General features: G+C 42.3%; 1 protein-coding gene across 1 annotated transcript in view; it reads left to right on the top strand.

Annotated features, from left to right (window-relative positions):
* The window catches only part of LOC309568439 (uncharacterized protein), a 37158-nt gene extending 26670 nt beyond the window's left edge, over positions 1-10488 (top strand). The window contains exon 4 of the mRNA XM_082274107.1: positions 9609-10488. Coding sequence (XP_082130233.1) covers positions 9609-10438 — 830 coding nt within the window. The 3' untranslated portion in view covers positions 10439-10488. The remainder of the gene's footprint in view (positions 1-9608) is intronic.
* The last annotated feature ends 6823 nt before the right edge of the window (positions 10489-17311 follow it).

The raw sequence follows: 17311 nt of genomic DNA, 5'->3' as shown, positions 1-17311 counted from the left end.
AAATAAGCTCAATCCTCCCAAACCTCTGTACAGTATATCTATTTAACAGACCCTTTAAAAAAAAAAGTATATATTTCTAGGTGAAAATAAAATCCTTATAAATCAAAGTCCTTAGCCCCTTCCCACCATCGCCTCTCTGTCTTTTAAGGATCTTCTAAATGCCAAGAGGCTGAGGCAGGCATTTGGGGCAGGTGACTGCTGTAAATGGCTACCACAGGGGTCACATGATCGGAAAGCTCACGATTGCAAGTATGCATTATGAGCTCTATATTCCCAGCCGGTGACTGTGCTGGCTCCGCGCAGGGCACTAGCTCACAGCAAAGAAGACTGTTTACAATAGGATGCATACATGTGGCCTCCCGGAATTAACGTAAACCCACCGAAAGGCCGCATATATGCACCAGATCGGCAGGAAGAGGTTAGACAAAAAAAGTAGGGGGGTAGCTACAGGGGTCACAATTATGAGCTGGCCCCATGTTCCACAGGGCCCATGCAGCCCCTCTGTACACCTGAATTGGAGGGGCAGCATCATATAAAAGGTACTGACACCCTCCATTTTCCTCCTGAAGCATCTGAATGCCTGCTTCTCCTCTTTTCCTTCCTGCAGGCATTCAGCGGCTGCAGGAGGAAAATGGAGGGGATCTGTTCCCGCTCCTATCCAGCTTCTTTCTGCTGCCCGCAAGCCCCTACATTCTCTCTGCCCCCCCCCCCCCGTGCTCCCTACTGCCCCCCTCCTTATCCCGCCACAGGTCTGCCCCCTTCTCCCCTCTCCTACCGGCTACTGAAGGAAATGTGTCAGGATGGAGGGTGGGAAAGGACCAGGTAAATGTCTAATTTACCACCCCCTTCCTTGTCTGAATAGAGTCCATGATCAGTACTGATCACTGACTCTGTCCATTTAGAGCTAAAGCATAATAAACTGTGTTTACTATGCTTTAGTTTTGAATGCATGGGAAGCTCCGTACAGAGCTATTCCTGTGCATTCATTCTGTGCAGCTGAGGCTGCAGAGAAGCAGATTAAGAGCTGTGTCCTCAATCACCTTTCTCTGCCTCAAAGGTAAAACATCAGAGGTCTGTTTAGACTCCCCAATGGGAAAAATAATATTCTAAATAAATAAATAAAATAGTGAAAAATAATGTAAAAAATTTAATAAAAATAAGCTACTACTGACACCGGTGGTAGAACTACCAGGTTCGCAAAGGTCGTACTTGCGACTGGGCCCTGGCGTAATGCCACTGGGCTTGAAGAGAAGGGGGTCTGAGGGGCCTTTCATGGCCTCTGATAAAAAGTCTCTATGCCTAGAATCCTGTGTTAAAGTTTGCCAAAATAAGGGCTCTTTCATATGCAGCTGCGCCGCTCTGTTCAGCAGACTATCTGTGAGCAGATCTCATGCTGAATCGGAGCTGAACCAGATGTTTTTTTTTACATCCGTATCCCCATGGACAGTTTGTGACCCACGGACCCATGATAGCTCTATAGGCAAGCCAGATGTAAATGGATTCCAGTGATAGTTTACATCAGGCTACCTCCAATCTATCACGTTTAGCAGGGGTCTCCAAACTTTCCAAGCAAACGGCCAGTTTACTGTCCTTCAGGCTTTAGGGAGGCCTGGGCTGTGTCCAGTGTGAGTAAAAAACGTCCTGACATCAGTGCCCCATCATTGGTTATAATGGGATGAACAGTGCCCCATTGTTGATTTCAATGAGAATAATAGGGCCCCTTTGATGGTGTCAGTTGGGTAATAGTGCCCCAGGAGCCAGATAAAGGCAACCAAAGGGCCACATCTGGCACAGGGCCGCAGTTTGGAGACCACTAACGTTTAGGACCAGAAAAATGGAAACCGGTGTTAGATCATGGATGCCTGTAGATGTAGTGATTTTAGTGTTAGGTTGGACTATTCCTTTAATGTTTCCTTTTCCACAGGTTAGCAAGGGATATAAAAGGTAGTTGACACAGGGTTCAGACGCCATAAATCAAACACAGGAATCAGAACAATGAAATTGATAAACAATAATGCAAGAGGAAGAAAAATAAAGGTCTGAATTCTGGAGTGTAGCAAGTTTACGCAATTTATATTTCTATTTTTTAAACACAAGTTAGTGTCAGCCTAAAGCTTTCTTCAGGCACAAAAATTTTCATCTAAATTAGGGATGCACCGATACTGTCTTTTTATTGGCGAGTACGAGTACCGTTACTTCCGGTCAAGTACTTGCCAATACCAAGTACCAATACTTTGCTGTGCGATTTGCACCAATACCAAAAAAAACATTGGCGTAAATCACACTGCATAAAATTGCAAGTGATTCCTGTCTGAATCACATGCGATTTCCCCCACTGCTCCTGTACATACGTCCTTGCGTGTACAGAAAGGGAAAAGCACCATCTAGTTGGCTGTTAACCAAAAAATGTTAGAAATCATTACATATCTGGCAAAAAGGGAAATAATCTACATAGGCGATAGCAAATCACGACCGCTGGAGGTGCCCACAGGGGAGGAGGAGAAGTTTCAGGACCCTGTGGATATAGGGCAGAAGTGACATCCGCTTGGGTGCAGACCGCCTCTACATCTCCTCCAGCGCCCGTGATTTGCTATCATCAACGGGACCATGACACCTATGTACCTTAATGGCCATAAATATTGGCACCCCATGCTTTTCTGTCAGATAATGCATCACTTCGTTCAGAAAATTGTTGCAATTACAAATGTTTAGGCATTCTCATATTTATTTATTTTGTTTGTAGTTTGTATTGGTATGACACAAAAAAAAGTGGAGAAACAAAAAGCCAAATCTGACATTTCTGCGTAAAACTCCAAAAATGGAATGGACAAAATGAATGGCACCCTCAATTTAATATTTGGTAGCACACCCCTTGGAAGAAATAACTGAAATCAATCGCATCCTGTAACCATCAATGAGTTTCTTACACCTCTACTGGAAATTTGGACCACTCTGACGGAGACACTGACTGAGACCCAACTTTCTGACACTGGGCCCTACATTGCACCGCAGAATTCTTTGGTGGTCTTCAGATTTCATAATGCCATGCACACAGTCAAGACATCCAGTGCCTAAAGCAGCAAAGCAACCCCAAAACATCAGTGAGCCTCCTCCATGTTTAACTGTAGAAACAACAAAAGAACTTTTATATATAGCGCTGGGGGATGTGAGTCTATACGGTCCAATGATAGTCCATGTGCTTGCACTTGCCGGCTGTTACTTGTAGTCCCACATAATGGATACAATCCCAATGGATGGTGATAGTGAATAGTTTATTAATAAGCCAAAAAACATTCAACAGGACTGCGAACTAGGCAATATATAACAAAAATAGATGTTCATGATCCATCATATCAACAATAACACTGTAGGGCTGCACATACCAGGAACCAAGCGCTGAAATGAAGACATGAAGTGATCTGCTCGGGTAGAAACCTACCTGTCTCCACAGTATGATCAGCTGTGTCTCCATGGTGTACTGCAATATGATGACCCTCTGTGATGTCTCGGTGGATGATGGTGGATACCAGGAGGGAGTCCCTGGGGCGCTGTCCCGGATGCTGCAGCGGCAGACCCACAATGCACACCGGGGGCAGAACAGCGAGTGCGGAAGCCGGAAGTGGGTGGTCACACTGTCAGTGAAATCCCAGAAGGGAATGAGTCGTCACACTGAAGCCACGCTCACAAGTGTGGATGGAATGGAGATCCGGGGTGATAGATCCGATGCCTGGCCATCCATTACAAAGCTGTAACCATGATTACGCGTTTCAGGCATGGCCCTTCATCTGGTCATGTGGTATAGACAGTTTTTTTACATCCATGTTTAATTGTAGAGACTGTATTCTTTTCTTGAAAGGCTTCATTTCTTTTTCTGAAAAGAGTAGAATGGTGGGCTTTACCAAAAAGCTGTAATTTTTTTTTCATCTGTCCACAGCACTTTCTCCCATTCTCCCAAAGGATTTCGGCTTCCTCAGGTAGGTTTTGGCAAACTCTTTGATCAATTTTTCTCTTTGGTCCACATTCTGGGAGATGCTATGAGCTGTAAACTTCTTGAGAATGTTGCGCACAGTGGACACAAGAACATTAGGATCTCTGGAGATGGACTTACAACCTTGAGATTGTCCATTCGTTTCCACAATTTTTGTACTCAAATCCTCAGACAATTTTTTGCTGAGGTTTCTCGTCTCCATGCTTCGTGTGGCACACAGAGACACACAACAGAAAGGTTGAGTCAATTCTTTCATCATTTTACCTGGTTGCCGGTGTGATTTCTATATTGTCAGCACCTTTTAATTGATACAGGTGAGTTTAACTACAAATTACAGGAACCTCACAAACTGGGAATGCAAATATTTCTTACAATTTTGACAAGGTGCCAATAATTTTGTCCAGTCCATTTTAGGAGTTTTGTGTGAAATGTGTCAGATTTGGTTTGTTTCTCCGTTTTTTTGTGTCATACCAATACAAACAAAAGAAATAAACATGAGAATGCCTAAACATTTGTAATTGCAACAATTTTCCGGGGGAAGTGGTGCATTATCTGCCAAAAATGCAGGGGTGCCAATATTTTTGGTCATGACTGTAGATTATTTTGCATTTGACCAGATATGTACTGTGAATTCTAAAATTTTTAACAAACTGCTAACTAGATTGCATTTTTCCCTTTCTATACACACACACATAGGAGCAGTGGGGGAAACCGCATGCGATTGGGACAGGAATCACACCGTATTCCTGTTCAAATTCTTTGCAGTGTGATTTGCTCCTATTCATTTTGTATTGAGGCAGGCAAATCGCACTGCAAAGTATCAGTTTTGGTATCAGGAGCATTTGCGTGAGTACCAGTACTCACGCAAATGCTTGGTATTAGCACCAATACCGGTAACGGTGCATCCCTAATTTCAATACATTCCTCAATAACTACAAGGGATATAAATTCCCATTTTGTGCAGTAAATGCCTTTTCTGACCTAGGTATTACCTTGTAAAAGTAGCAGACATCATCACTGTGCTGTACATAACATGTGCAGGAAAAAGAGCTGTGGGAGTGACCCAACAGGCTCCACCCACTACAGGCCGTCTGCAGAAAACTGAAGGGGGGAGCAGAGACAAAACCAGTCACCATGCACAAGGAGAGATAGCAGCAGTGACTGTTTTTTTTTTTCTACAGAAATCCTACACAAAGGGAAAGTCTCACACTGAATTACCGCACAGATCTGGAAGAAATACAGAAAGCACACCAAGATTCAAGGAAGGATACACATGACTATTTATTTTTCACAGGGCTCATCACCTTGTAAAACAACCCATTCAATTTAAAATAGAAATGAAAGGCTACACATCAGTGTATAGATTAAAAAAAGGGAAGAAATATATTTATAAAGTTTTTTTTTTTTTTTTTAAAGTGAACCCATTCCCTCTGTTCTCAGCTGCATAAGAGCTAGGGGGAGGAGAAGCAACAGTACACTGAGCTTCTCAGTGAATTGGCTGTCCAGGTGGGGGGGGGGGACTTTCAGGACAAGTCTGATCATTGGGGGAGAGCAGGCTGAGTTCCCAGCATCGCTAGAGAACTGACCACAGTGTGCTCTCCTGCTTAGCGTGATCAGTTTTTTTATAGGAAAGCAGAGGGACTGGTAAGAACACCAGTGAGTTCACATAAAGGAAGCAATACAAAGAGAACAGGATACTTTCTCATACAAGTACATGGTACAGCAGACACATATCAGGAATATGAAGTGTTGGGATAACAAATGCTTTAAGCTTCAGCCTCTTTCTATGTGTTTTTTGATTTTACTGTGTTTTTGAATAGCTCTTTTGTTGGTTGTTGAAACCTGTAGTAAACTGAGGGAAAGACAAATGCATAATGTACTAGTATGCATCGCATACTAGCAAATTATGCAAGACTTACCTTAAAACAAAGCCCTCCAGGGGCGCGCTGACAGGGCTTCCATCTACACCTGGTCTTCCTTCCGGGCTCACGGCCTATGGCTACACGAGTAGCTGGAGCCGCAATGACGTCTCTCCCGTGCATGCGCCCTCGTTTACAGCACAAACTCTGAAGGTCTGACACAGCACACCAGACTTTAAGAGCATATGCACAGTTGTTGTCACCAGCTACATGCAGGCTTTCCTGTAGGTATAAGTTAAAAAAGTGAGTTTACAACCACTTTAAGATAGGGGGTTAGTTTGCTTTTTTTTTTATTGTTTTCAGTATGTTTACTCCTCTGTCCCTTGTGGGTAGCTTGGTAGTTTGATGTTACCACAAGGCAGCATATGTTTTATTGTGAAGGGAGAAGTAGGAAGAGAGATAAATGTACCAGGGTGGTCATAGTAGGATGGAATACACTTGGGTGGGGTGGTTAAAAGTATATAGGAAGGGGGGTAGAAAGCCTACATTCTTGACCTATATCCTGATCCTTTATCATTACAATTTAAAAAGGAACCCATTCTAGTGCTCCCAAACTTTATTGTATTGTTTAAGCATGTTGTGGATTCAAGATGTAAGTTGTTCCATAGGATGTATTTCTTTTATGCAAGTTCCTTGATAGTGGGAATTGGGTTTAGTTTTTGTTTGGTGTAGGCTCATATAGGTGAGGATTTTTTAACCACTCGAACACTGAACCTATTCTGATACTTCTCTTACATAGTTACATAGTTAGTGAGGCTGAAAAAAGACACAAGTCCATCCAGTTCAACCTATGATGTGTGTGTGTGTTTGCTTTTAGGCCCCATGCACACGGGGCGTTAGAAAAAACGTACGTCAAAGTTAGTTCTGACGCCGGAAAAAGCAGCTGTAAAAACGTGCTTTCAGTAGCTTTTTCCATTGGCGTTATTGCACGTTTTGCCACGTTGCTTTTAGCAGCGTTTTTTTTTCTTCCATTCAAAATCAATGGTTCCCTATGGGAGCCTATTGATTTGAATGGAGGTCGCACCGCAACACCGCAAGTCGGATCCGACTTGCGGGGCGACTTGCGCTGTGAGAATCTTGAGGGGGAACTCCACGCCAAAATGGGAAAAAAACGGCGTGGGGTCCCCCCCAGGGTTCCAAACCAGGCCCTTCGGGTCTGTTATGGAATTTGAGGGTAGCCCCATGCCGAAAAAACGGCATGGGGTCCCCCCCAAAATCCATACCAAACCCTTATCCGAGCATGCAGCCCGGCAGGCCAGGAAAGGGGAGGGGACGAGCGAGCGGCCCCACCCCCCCCTGGACCACACCAGGCCACATGCCCTCAACATGGGGGGGTGTTGGTGCTTTGGGGCAGGGGGAGCTCTGCACCCCCCACCTCAAAGCACCTTGCCCCCATGTTGATGAGGACAAGGGCCTCATCCCCACAACCCTGGCCGGTGGTTGTGGGGGTCTGCGGGCAGGGGGCTCATCGGAATCTGGAAGCCCCCTTTAACAAGGGGGCACCCCAGATCCCGGACCCCCTCCCTATGTGAATGGGTATGGGGTACACTGTACCCCTACCCATTCACCCCATAAAAGGCAGTGTATGGAAATAACGACAAGAGACGTTTTGAAAAGTTTATTAAAAATCTTCATCCGACTCTTCTTGTCTTCTCCTCTCCGGGGTCTTCTCCGGGGTCTTCTGCTCTTTTGCTGTCCGCCCTTCTTGTCTTCTCCTCTCCGGGGTCTTCTGCTCTTTTGCTGTCCCCCTCTTCTTGTGTTCTTCTCTCCGGGGTCTTCTGCTGTCCCCTCTTCTGCTGTCCTCTCTTCTTTTCTTCTCCTCTCCGGTCTTCTGCTCTTTTGCTGTCGGCTGTCGGCTGTCTTCTTCCTCCGGTCCTCCTCCGACGACGTCTCCGCTGATTATGCCTATCTCCGGTCTCTTCAGCTTATTATATAGCCATTAGGGGCGTGGCCCCTATGACGTCATCTGGAGACCCCCGCCCCCTCATGTCACAGATGACGTCATATGTGACATTAACGCACGTTAAGCAACGTTATAGCAAAGTTATTCAGCTTTTAGCAGCGTCAGGCGTTTTTAACGCTGTAACGCTGGTCCTCAGAACGCGCAGGTGGTGGGTTCTTGTTGCAGCCTAAAAACGCCTAAGCCACTTACAGCTCAAAAACGTCTGAGTGTGCATGAGGCCATAGAATAACATGGAGGGGCGTTTTTAGGCTGCAAAAAGAAAACGCCTGACGCTGCTTACAGCGGCGTTAAAAACGTCCCGTGTGCATGGGGCCTTAACCGTACATTGTATACCCCTGTATGTTGTGGTCTTTAAGGTGTCCATCCAATAGTTTTTTGAAACTATCAATGCTCCCCGCTGATACGACTGCTTCTCTCCTACATGTAATTTTATTTTACCAGAAAGCTACTTAGAACCCCCCCCAAAACATTTTATATTTCTTTAAGCAGAGGCCATAGGAAATAAAATGGTGTGTGTTGTAATTTTTTTGTCACACGATATTTGCACAGCTGTTGTTCACACACAATTAAAAAAACAGTTTAGCTAATTTTAATGCAAAAAACAAAACAAAAAACTAAGTAAAATACCCAGTTGTTTGGTAAATGATAAAAGATGATGTTACACTTAGTAAATAGATACCTAACCTGTCATGCTTTAAAATTGTGCACGGTCATGGAACAGGGCTAAACAATGGTATTTAAAAATCTCCATAGGTGGCACTTTATCAACCGTTTACAATTTACCAGTTTAAAGTTACATAAGAGGTCTGTTGCTAGAATTATTGCGCTTGCTATAAAGTTTGCGGCGATACTTCACTTCATGTGTGGTGCGATCACCGTTTACATATGCGTGGGACACCAACATGTGCGTTCGTCTTGGGACAGGGGCATTTTACTTTTTTTTTTTTTATTCGATTTTTTTTTTCTACTTTTGTTGCAAAACAACATCCCTTGCAATAGCATGGGCAGTGATAGTTCCTCTTTATGGAAATATCTGGGGTCTACTGGACCCCAGGTCTCTCCTCTGCCCTCCAAAGCTCATAAAGATAAAAGATAAACTCAAGTTCGGTTTGATCTGATGCTTATAAAAGCCAGTAATGGCTTGTTTACATGAGATGGAAACCGGAAGTGTCAAAATTCTCATCGCATTTGGGTTCTGACTTCATACAGTGGGAGGAACAACATCGATCCCTCTTACTGGGTCTCAGGAACCAGATGCCGCTAATCGCATCCTTACTGCACTCCCCAATTGCTCGGGGAAGCCTGGTAAAGACGATGGCTGGAGGGGGAAGAACCCCCTTCCGACACCTGTAAAAGTAACCCAGTGGCTCTTTAGCCACTCTGATTACTTTTACCAGCTTCAGAATTGCCAGCTGAAAAAATTATATCTTGTTCATCGCTGCAGCTGCACCAAGATACTACCTTTTCAATCCAGCGACATATGGGTACACCACTGAACGGCAAGTGGTTAAGAGAATGAGAGATACTGTTCACTGGCTAGCCCAGGAGGCATGTAAGCATGCAGCTTAGCCCATATACAGTATTTTTCTGTTTTACTAATCTCTACCATACAGCTTGTAGTACAGTTCTGAATATCAAGATTAAAAGCTCAGGCATTCCTTCTGTCTTTAAGAAGATTTTTTTTTTTTACATTGCTTAATACTTGAATAGAGCGCTTATCTTTACTGGTGTTTTTCAGATGACATCTGTAATTCAGAAGATGATTTCATCAGTCAAAAAGAAGAAAGGTCACCAGAATGCTTGATAGTGGATAGCCCTGAAGATATGTGCATTCCACACTCATCTGCTGATGTACGAAGGCAAGCAAATGATCAGTCATCTGTCAATGTATCCAAACAACCATTTGAGCACCATGAAGCAAAACCTTTAAAAGAGAGCATACACTCATCTGGTAATGTATCAAAACACCCTGTTGAGCGCCAAAAAACAAAAGCTATAACAGAGAGCATACATTCATCTGCAGATGTATCAAAACCATCTAAGTTCCAGAGAACTGAAACATCAAAAGAGGTCATAGAGCCCACATCAACTGAGTCTCCTCAACAGGAAATACCAAGCTGGGACAGCAAGTTAGATCAGCTTATTTCCCAACAGCAGCAAACAAATGAGATCCTCAACATTTTACGACAGAGCGTGTCTGAAAGTCTAAAGCAGCAAAGAAAAATGAACCAGGTGCTAAAGGCCAACTTTTTAGAGTTGCAAAAATCAATTATGTCCAATCAGGAGACATCCAATGAGCAGAACAGAGCTCTGGAAAATACTATGCGAAGTCTTCAAGCTAAGATGAATGAAATCAACAACCAGCTCAGAGTAAAACAGCTGCAAGAATTGATGTCTAGCGATGAGTCCGATTTGGAAATAGGTACACCAAGAATGCTAAGCAGCCCTTTAAATAAAGAATTCACACTAGGTAAGAAAAGAAAGTTGGATCAAACTCCCTCATCTTCTGGATCTTTAAAGAAGAAAGGAAAGAAAAATGAATCTCTAAATGCTTCAAAAACCCATTAATGGGAAGGATGCCTACACACTACATCTGCTGGTCAGTTACATATGTTACAAGGATCCCAGCCATTTGCACAGAACAATTTTACCCGTGGACGCTATTAGAAATCAAACATGCATTTCACTTCCTTCTTCCTGAGTGAGATGAGCTATAGTCACATTGACAACAGATCTTCCTTTTATTCAGAAATTTCCTGAGCTTATTCCAAGAAACTGGTGAACACCAGTGTATCCACTATGTTGACCACTTTGAAATACATTTTAACCACTTTACCACCAGAGGATTTTGCTGTCTTCCGTCCAGGCCACTTTTTGCGATTCGGCACTGTGCGACTTTAACTGACAATTGCGCGGTCGTGCGACGCCGTACCTAAACGAAATTTACGTCCTTTTTTTCCCACAAACAGAGCTTTCTTTTGGTGGTATTTGATCACCTGTGCGATTTTTACTTTTTGCGCTATAAACAAAAAAAGAGCGTTTATTTTGAAAAAATAACAATATTTTTCACATTTTTTTATATGAAATTCCCCCCCCAAAAAAATGTAAAAATCAAATTTTTTTTTAAATTTTTGGCCAATTTGTTTTCTGCTACCTATGTTTGGTAAAAAAAAAATCGCAATAAGCTTATTTTGATTGGTTTGCGCAAAAGTTATTGCGTTTACTAACTAAGGGAAAGATTTATGTCATTTTTGGTGTTTTTTTTTTTAACGTGTAATGGCGGTGTTCTGCGATTTTTTTTGCGGGACTGCGACATTGCGGCGGACAGATTGGACCCTTGACTGACATTTTTGACACTTTTGGGGGTACCAGTGACATTACTGGACATACACTTTTGCACGCTGATACTATTAGTATTCCAATGCTTCTCTTCTCCCTCAATTTCTCTCCATCAGTTAGCTAATGTCACCCTAGGGCTGACGGAGAGGGGCAAAGGAGGTTCAAACAAGGATGTGGAGGCAACTGACATCCTCCTTATCAACTGATTACATCATTGGTTATCTAGAAGGTTGTAATGGTGCATAATTAAATTTTTGATTCATTTTTAAGGCATTTTGCCAAGGCACCCCTGAAGAAGCCTCAAGGCACCCCGGTTGAAAAAGGCTATTCTAGAGTATTATAAATAAATTCAATTAAATAGATAAATTAGGAAGGAATGTTTTATGAATGGTACAAGGACTTTGAGCATTAAAACAAGCATTTATATACAAATCCATTACAATAGATCTTATTTAAACCCTCAGTTTAGTCAATATAAAAAAATAATGGACACTACCTACCATTAATCTGATGTGTCCCTTGTGCTACTAGCTTTCTTTAAAATCCGAATCCTCCAACCCCCACCCCCAGATTCTTCCAGTGTGGTGGGGCTTAAGAGAACCAAGGTAGCTGTCACAGGCACTCATCAATAGTGAACAAACTATGCCCTCCTTTTTCACCCAGCTCCTCCATTTATAGAAGCCATACAATTGCTTCTATGAATAAAAAGCAGTCTGTGAAAGGAAGGGGCAAACTTTTCAATCATTCGCCCATCCTCCATTCATAGAGCATTTTTCATTTATCAAAGCTATAGTACGGGTGTTATGAATGGAGGAGCTTGGGATAATGATCAAGCATAGTCAAGCTTTCTTGATGAGTGCTTGTGACATCTACCTCAGTTCTATTATCCTGTCATGGAATTTTTTTTTTTTTTCTTACCAAGTTTAGAAAATCCTAGCATTCTGCATACGCAATTTGAAGTGCAATATTAAAACACTTGTGTATAAATTAAAGTGTATTTTAACAAAAGCAAATTTAAACGGTTCTCACTCCAGTTTTAAATAACATATCCATTAACATTTACATTAAGAAATTATTTTAAATGCTATGGATTGACATGCTCATAAAGAAACTCGTGTTTATTAAAAATATATTAAAATCTTTTTCGCCTTACAGTTAAAACATATCTAAACTCAAAAAATTTTACATATTGCAGGTTACCAGTCCTTAACGTTATACTAAAGTCTCATTTTTTTTTTTAGTTAACCACTTAAGCCCCGGAGGATTTGGCTGCTCAAAGACCAGGGCCTATTTTGCGATTCGGCACTGCGTGACTTTAACGGACAATTGCGCGGTCGTGCAACACTGTACCCAAATGAAATTGACGTCCTATTTTTCCCACAAATAGAGCTTTCTTTTGGCGGTATTTGATCACCTGTGTGATTTTTACTTTTTGCGCTATAAACAAAAAAAACCGACAATTTTGAAAAAATTATATTTTTCACATTTTTTTATATGAAATTCTCAAAAAAAAAATAAATGTAAAATCTAATTTTTTTAACATTTTAGGCCAATTTGTTTTCTGCTACATATTTTTGGTAAACAAAAAACAAAAAAAAAAAAAATCGCAATAAGCGGATTTTGATTGGTTTGCGCAAAATTTATTGCGTTTACTAACTACGGGAAAGATTTATGTCATTTGTATTGTTTTTTTTTTTTTTTAACTAGCAATGGCGGCGATCTGCGATTTTTTTTTGCGGGACTGCGACATTGCAGCAGACATATTGGACCCATGACATTTTTGACACTTTTGGGAGTACCAGTGACACTACTAAAGTAATCAGTGCTATAAATATGCAGTTACTGTAAAAATTACACTGGCAGGGAAGGGGTTAGCTTTATTAGTGATCAAGGGGTTAAGTGTGTCCCTAGGGGTGTGATTCTAACTGTCAAGGGGCGTGGCTTGTGATGTAACCACAGAGACATACGATCCTACATAGCAGGATCGTGTAGTCTCTGCAGTTACATCAGGGAGAATGACAGGCGGCTTTGTTTACATTAGCCACCTGCCTTTCTCCCTCTCCAGCGGGAGATCGTGAGTGGCAGGCGAACATTGGAGCCGCCGGTCACTCGCGCAGGAATGTCAGGGAACGAGTGGGGGCGGGAGCGCGCACCCGGCGGTGTGCGCTCGCTCCCTAGAGGCTCGTGGGCAAGCGACGTACCGGTACGTCGCTTTGCCCAGGAGCGCCAGACTGCCGCAGTATATGTACTTGCTGCGGTCGGCAAGTGGCTACAAAAAAGTTGGTTTTGCACAGAGCAGCCCCGATCCTACTCTTCTGGGGTCCTTTCGCCACCGCTCCTGGTCCCTCCCTCCTGTTTGCTATGGGGGCACCCTAACCAAGCCACAGCTGCGTATGTCAATTCAGACACGGAGTAGTGGTTTGGGCCCTGTCCCCTCTCTGCTCTGATTGGCTAACTGACTTTGATTGACAGCACCAGGAGCCAATGGCCCTGCTGCTGTCTCTTAGCCAGTCAGGAGGGCGAGTCCCAAACAGCCAGGGCACTCGTGCCCATCGCTGGATGGAGATGGAGCTCAGTTGGTATTAGGGGGGCTGCTGCACACAGAAGTTTTTTTATTTTAATGCAGAGAATGCATTAAGATAAAAAACCTTCTGACTTTACAGCCACTTTAAGGAGTTGCCTGCTTTAGTTTACATATTTTTGAGTTTTTTCAATTTATTTTCACATGGCAATCCAGTGAATAACACACTTTCTATCCCTTCGTGTCTGTACTCATTTCATCACTGTATCTATGGAGGGGAGCCATGGTTGTTACACAGGATGGACAATAAACATGTCTGCTTTTGTTCATCTCCATTATATGGTAGATTGATGGGATGAGCAGATTACACAAGAAAGAGAAGGATGCTTGTGCTTTATATTTCACTCACAATAAGTGACAGAACCATTTGATTTCTTGCAAGATCTCCCCATATTTTCTCTATTGCTCATAAAAAATGAAATTTAATGCAGGCACTATAACTAAAAAGATTGGTAAGCCACAATATATTACACTTTTTGTTTTTAGGTTGACATTTAAATTGTATTTAAAGCCCAATCTTTTTTCATTTTGGTTAAAGAAGGAAATGCTTACAGTCCACTGTCAGCACTTTCTTTTTTTGCCATCTGTGTCCCACTGGTGAGATTTTTCTTCACACCCAGTTCCATAGACACAATCGGCAAATGAGAGGAAATATATCAACAGTAAGAGAAATCACCTCTTGTACAGCTGTAACCAGAACACGTGTTCCCCATAGGAAGATTTCACCTCTCTTTTCCCATCTATTTCTGTTCTGGTGACAACTTGACATTTTGGATATTTCACTCACTTTCAGTTTGGGTGGCAATGATTACCAAGACATACAAAGCAGGTGAACGTCCTGAGGGAATACAGAATGTAATGAAAGTCGGAAAGCGGTTCTAACCCTTCACCACAAGTTTTTTAGGGTCAGTTTACACCAAACCCACAACTGGTTTGCACAGGAACGCACGGTGTGTTACTGTGCGATTTCTGCCCATTCACTTTGAATGGGCTGAAATCGCACTGCACCAAAAGTGGTGCATGCACTACTTTTTAAAATTTACTGCAAGCAGATCCCACTGTACAAAAGTATCAGGTGATTCAGTCCGGGCAAACGCACTGCAGTTGTAACCTGCGTTTAGGGTGTCGCTAACTTTTTATGAACACCCGCTGCAGACCTCAAATGTAGTGCTTTTTGCGTGCAGTTTTAATCACACAAGATAGCACAGCGCGTTCCTGTGCAATTCAGATTCAGGCGTGGTGTGCGGGCTAATTGGCTACTATACACAGATGATCCAGTTTTAGTAAATCCCCCCCAGCATGTGAAATCCGGCTCCTAACTTAGCAGCAGCTGGTTTACAAAACATGCCAAGATTTAATCTTCAACAATTCAGCCTTACTCAAATGTATTGTCAGCTAACACAGGATCACACTACCTTCTTCCCTTCTCTTAAAGTGGATATAAACCCTCACATATACCCAGTGAAGTGAAACGCTTCAAATGATACGAAGAGATTAAACAAATCTCGCTACATAAGTTTTACTTGCATATCTGCTGCCTTCAGTTTTCTACCCTCTTTATAAAGTGTAGATTGTGTTAGAAATCTTGTTTCCTCTTCCAGCAGTGGGTGTGGAGTCTGGGCTTACACGGTGTGTGAGCTGATTGGAGGAAAGGCACCCCCCCTCCAAATAGGCAGAGGAACAAAAACTTGCAGAGCTGCAGTCTGAATAGACAAGTTCTCTGCTTATTTATCTCAAAGCTTTCTCCCCGACACAAATTTTCAGCAGCTTTTATCTCATGTGTCAGAGAGTTTGTCGGAAGGTTTCATGCTGATAACAGAGGAACGGAGCAGCAGAAAGACACGGCGCTTAGAGCTTTGGAGAGAGATAAGCAAACACTACAGATATATGTGCCTAGGTCAAATTTCATGAATGGGATTTACATCCACTTTAGGTTAACCCATAATCTGTCCATACTGCTTTTTTGGATTTGAGTCTTCTTGTAATAACACTCCTATATATCATTTTGTGTATTTATTACATCATAATACTTATAGCTTTGGCAGTTTAGGCTTGACCTACTTCTTACCATTTTAGGGTTCTTTTGGAGCACTCTTTTTTTGGCTGTCAGATACATGGAACATTTTGACCCTGTTCACACTGCGAATTGGAATCGTGGGCATTATCCTTCAATGGCACCCCAAACGCAATGCAGCTCTGCGAGTAATCCACACCTTTAAAAATTGTGTGAAGTGTGTCACATGAAAAGGAGCAGGAGTTTCTTTTCAGGTGAAAAACGAACATAGCACAACCCATTCAAGTGAATGGGCTGGCCCTATGCGACACACAGAATCTCGTGGCAATTGGGCTTTAAAAATTGTGTGTAGCGGGGGACTCTTTCCTGCTACACAATATGTGAACAGGGCCTTAGAGATTTAGTTATTATGATATTTGTGGGAATAGGTGGGTATGTTTTCAATATGTACGTGGTTTTAACACTTTGTAGGTGGTTTGCATTAAGTGCTGCACAATGCATTCAACATTTCTTGTTTTACTTACATTATTCTTGATGTTATAATAAAGATCTTTTAAAGAATATACAGTGATGCTGAGATTTCTGCGAAGGGCTTTTTGTGTTGCATAGTTGTAAAACAAGGCAGCTGAGAAAGTAATTGTTAGACATTAGGTGACTACTAACTCTCCAACCTTCCATATTTCTATCAATAAAAAGACCCCGCCACCAGAATATTCATTATACAAAATTATGTGGATTATACTGTGTGTGCATTTAATATATCTAATGCATGTTATTCATCTGTCAAAACTTCCCTTGTGTAAACATCTAAAAGCCCTGAGACTGCTGCTGGGTGCCACCATCTTATGTGATGTCAGCAGTCCCAGCAAATTCAGAGCTATCACCCCACTGACATTTCATAGTATTTCACTTTGCTACTCCCCTCCTACAGCTACCAAAAAGTTTATGCAGGGAAGTGAGGGGTGTAGGAGCTGGGTCAGCATAGATTATAATCAGACACTCCCAGGAGAGGAGGGAGCTGTGACATGTCAGGACGCTGGGGCTGTGATAGGTAACTGACTCTCCTGAAGAAGTCAACTTTTCTAACAAGTTCAAAAGTACACTGCAAGTGAATATCCCTTATAGAAAGGAAAAACACTACAAATAGGTATTTTAAATACAGTGCCTTGCGAAAGTATTCGGCCCCCTTGAACTTTTCGACCTTTTGCCACATTTCAGGCTTCAAACATAAAGATATAAAACTGTAATTTTTTTTGAAGAATCAACAACAAGTGGGACACAATCATGAAGTGGAACAAAATTTATTGGATATTTCAAACTTTTTTAACAAATAAAAAACTGAAAAATTGGGTGTGCAAAATTATTCAGCCCCCTTAAGTTAATACTTTGTAGTGCCACCTTTTGCTGCGATTACAGCTGTAAGTCGCTTGGGGTATGTCTCTATCAGTTTTGCACATCGAGAGACTGAAATTTTTGCCCATTCCTCCTTGTTAAACAGCTCAAGCTC

Source organism: Pelophylax lessonae (genome assembly GCF_965119305.1).
Source record: "Pelophylax lessonae genome assembly, chromosome: 12".
NCBI classification, from domain to species: Eukaryota; Metazoa; Chordata; class Amphibia; order Anura; family Ranidae; genus Pelophylax; species Pelophylax lessonae.
The sequence above is the reverse complement of the archived record's forward strand: the minus strand, read 5'-3'. Positions and strand labels throughout refer to the sequence as shown.